Raw genomic sequence first — 3,982 nt, 5'->3', positions numbered from 1 at the left:
GTGAATTTGTTTTGTACATTAATTCCTATTCAGAACAGTTGAACATGTGTTTTAACATTTTATATTTGGACTGAGGTGAATAAGAACAGCTAGCAAAAGTATATCATCTTTAAAAGTGATTCTGCTAATATTTTCATACCCAATGTTACAAAATGACAGTATGATTCCAATTTTAAAATGTATTTATTACAGAGAGCTTTAGATATTTCTACACCAAAACATATACCAACAAAAGAACATTTATTTGGAATCCAAGCTAATCTATTACCAGGTTATATTCCTATCAGAGTGGCTTCCAAGATTCTGTTTGTTGGTGAATCCGTACAGATGTTTGAAAATGAAAAACAGACGTCAAAAAATTACTCCTCAGGTATAATATGGAATCATTCTGTTTAATATCAGAAAGTTTAGAATCGTAAAAACTAAAGCCTGCATCAGTTAAAAAAAAAGCAGAAAGATCTATTTTTTTTTATTTCACTTAGTGCTGGAACTTGGGCCAAACCTCATGGTTTTTCGTAGATTATTTGCACATATATATCACAAAACATTACAAGTAAGATTGCATTTAAATTAAACAGTTTTGGGTTGTTTTGATTGAAACACATTAAGTTAGATTGCTCTCATAACTAATATTTAAAGTGGAGTTGTCCATAAAAAAAATAATAGATGTACCAATGAAATCATCTCATCAGCTTATTTCCAATTCTAGAACCAATATTAAAGAACAGAATAGATGAGTTTACTAAAGATCTTCATGAACTGTCCAAGAGAGAGGAATTTAATCTGATGGCATTTGAAAAGATTATAGATAAAATAAGAACCTATGTAGCAGAGGTATTTAACAATTAATATTACTATAGCCACTACTGTTGAATTTTAGCTCACATCCAGTACAACCAAATTAAGTATTAACTCCCATCCAGTACCACCAAATTGAGTATGAGCTCCCATCCAGTACACCAAATTGAATATTAACTCCCATCCAGTACCAACAAATTGAGTATGAGTTCCCATCCAGTACCACCAAATTGAGTATGAGCTCCCATCCAGTACACCAAATTGAGTATTAACTCCCATCCAGTACCAACAAATTGAGTATAAATTCCCATCCAGTACCAACAAATTGAGTATTAACTCCCATCCAGTACCAGTAAATTGAGTATTGGCTCCCATCCAGTACCAGTAAATTGAGTATTAACTCCCATCCAGTACCAGTAAATTGAGTATGGGCTCCCATCCAGTACCACCAAATTAAGTATGAGCTCCCATCCAGTACCAGTAAATTTAGTATGAGCTCTCATCCAGTACCAGTAAATTTAGTATGAGCTCCCATCCAGTACCAGTAAATTTAGTATGAACTCCCATCCAGTACCAGTAAATTTAGTATGAGCTCCCATCCAGTACCAGAAAATTTAGTATGAGCTCTCATCCAGTACCACCAAATTGACATTGATTTTGATTTGGTTCCTTTTCAGCATCTGTGGGTATTAATAGTAGAAGAATCTGACTTGAGGAACCAGTTGAAGATTATTAAAGATTTCTTTCTTTTGGGCCGTGGTGAACTGTACCTAGCTTTTATAGACCAAGCTCAACATTTACTATCATCTACTGCTACTTCTACCACACAACATGGTAGGTGGTGGAACTCTGTTAGAATGTGTTGGGCCCTTTGATAACTTATCTTCAGGTTCTCACAGGCTTGAATAGTTCCTTCTGAGTGTCTGAAACTTAGTAACTGATCATGAGCATGTACATGTAGTACCAGTATATAGTAATTGTAGATAGATCTCTTACTTTTCTAAAACATTGTCAACCATATTCAAGATTGGTCTTATCATTGGTCAAAACAGTCCCTTTGCATTGATGTAGGAAGATTTAGAAAATAACCTAAAGAACTGTGGAATAACTGTCTCAAAATTGTTCTATTTATTTTAGATATTAATTTGGCATTTCAACAAGCCTCTAGAAATGTTCTGATGCAAGATGAGTCTCTACTACAGACCTTTACTTTAACCATTACATTAAGTAAGTAAACACTATTATGCTTTCATTAGTCCAACAAGGTGCTAAAAAGATGTAAACACATTGATCTTTTTGGTTCAGAATAGAAAAGCTCCCATTTTTCAGTTACAGCCAATAGCTGCATTTGTCAACTAGTTTATGACAGGTAATAATGTTCCATTATGTTGAAGAATATTTTAAATTGTTACCTACTGAAAGCATAAAACAATTTTTTTAATCGACCCTGAAGGTGTCTAACAAAAGCCTTTATTTTGCCTAGACTCCAGACTGTTTTTGTTTCAGAGAGTGGTTCAACTGAATCAAGTTCTGCTGTAGAATCAGGATGGAACTGTTTAGGATTACAACATTCTGTTCAGTGGCCATTACACATTCTATTTACACCAGCTATGTTAGAAAGGTAGTGTTTCAGGCATAAAAATTCATCGAATTCGAGGAGAATCCTGATGGACTCTCACACAGGCAGTCTGTGATAGTCCTCCAGATGCTGTACTAAAAATATTGTATACAATGCCCCCAAACTATACTGTCAATTTGATCTCATGCCTATATCATGAAGTATAATCTGTATAGAGAACAATGTTCAAATGTCAATATATTTTCATACTCTTATATATAAATATTATTTTCTAGATATGACCGAGTGTTTCGCTTTCTATTAGCTGTAAAACGAGCCCAGTTAGATATACAATCATGTTGGACACTACAGATGGTTCATAAAGAAAAACCTACACAGAAAGAGGAAATGGCTAAATTACAACTACGTACTCACATGGGTTTCCTGGTTGATAATTTACAATATTACTTACAGGTCAGTTACTGTTCATTTTGACATTATTAACTTGATTATACTGTATTTGTTTGTTAATAAATTTCTAATTATGCCAAAAAGCACAACACCGTTACTCTGTTAGTTTACCCTTTTTTAATGCAAATACAGCTTTATACTGACATTTGTGACTGCAATATCTGTTGTAGTATATGAGCCTAATATTGCTTTTGAGGAACACAATATAGGATGAATTAAGGCATCAAAGAAGTAAATGCTTCATTTTGTTAAAACTGTCAGTTTAAACTATTTTATTTTCTATTTTCAGGTAGATGTTATAGAATCTCAGTATGGTATATTATTAGATAAAATAAACTCTACTAGAGATTTTGAGGCTGTGAAAGTAGCCCATGAGAATTTCCTATCCGCTTTATTAGCTCAGAGTTTTGTTCATATGAAATCTGTAAGTAATTATTATCTGTATAACATTTTCAAAAAACTAGGAAATATGTTCAACAAATAGTAGACCATTCCTTGGAATATGTACCAGAGTTCAAAGATGTCTTGTGTTCTTAGAAGCAGGCAATAATATAACAGAGAGAACTCTTTTGAATGTATGCCAGAATTTTTAAACTGGTGCCTGGTGATTCTATAAACTGGCAAGAGGTGATTGGTGCCTTGTGTTTTTGTATAAGGTTACTATAATATATCATTAAACAACTCTTTAGTATATTCAGTTTGCTAAACTGTACAGTGCATGTGGATGCTTAGTGCACAACAAAATACATCAATTTCTATATTTATTTATTTGATATCTCTAGGTGTCCCATTGTCTACGAGAGATATTAGATCAATGCACTTCTTACTGTAGATTAATACATAATTCATCTACTCCATTATTACCACAACAACTACAACAGTTGACAGATATAGCCCAGGTTAGTTTACATTTACTTTATTACAACAAATTACAACAGTTGACAGATATAGCACAGGTAAGTTTACATTTACTTTATTACAACAACTACAACAGGTGACAGATATAGCACAGGTTAGTTTACATTTACTTTATTACAACAACTACAACAGTTGACAGATATAGCACAGGTTAGTTTACATTTACTTTATTACAACAACTACAACAGTTGACAGATATAGCACAGGTTAGTTTACATTTACTTTATTACAACAACT

The 3,982-nt window shown here is 33.0% G+C and overlaps 1 protein-coding gene across 1 annotated transcript; it reads left to right on the top strand.

Annotated features, from left to right (window-relative positions):
- Positions 1 to 243: 243 nt before the first annotated feature.
- LOTGIDRAFT_55038 (hypothetical protein) lies at positions 244 to 3,687 on the top strand (the record flags this gene model as incomplete). The annotated part of the gene is made up of 8 exons (XM_009050015.1): positions 244 to 370; positions 710 to 834; positions 1,476 to 1,632; positions 1,936 to 2,025; positions 2,266 to 2,419; positions 2,653 to 2,830; positions 3,117 to 3,251; positions 3,610 to 3,687. Coding segments are annotated over 8 exons (1,044 nt in total), but the record flags the coding sequence as incomplete, so codon positions are not given.
- Positions 3,688 to 3,982: the final 295 nt, after the last annotated feature.

The sequence above is a fragment of the Lottia gigantea genome (genome assembly GCF_000327385.1).
Source record: "Lottia gigantea unplaced genomic scaffold LOTGIsca_1424, whole genome shotgun sequence".
Taxonomy (NCBI): domain Eukaryota; kingdom Metazoa; phylum Mollusca; class Gastropoda; family Lottiidae; genus Lottia; species Lottia gigantea.
The sequence above is the reverse complement of the archived record's forward strand: the minus strand, read 5'-3'. Positions and strand labels throughout refer to the sequence as shown.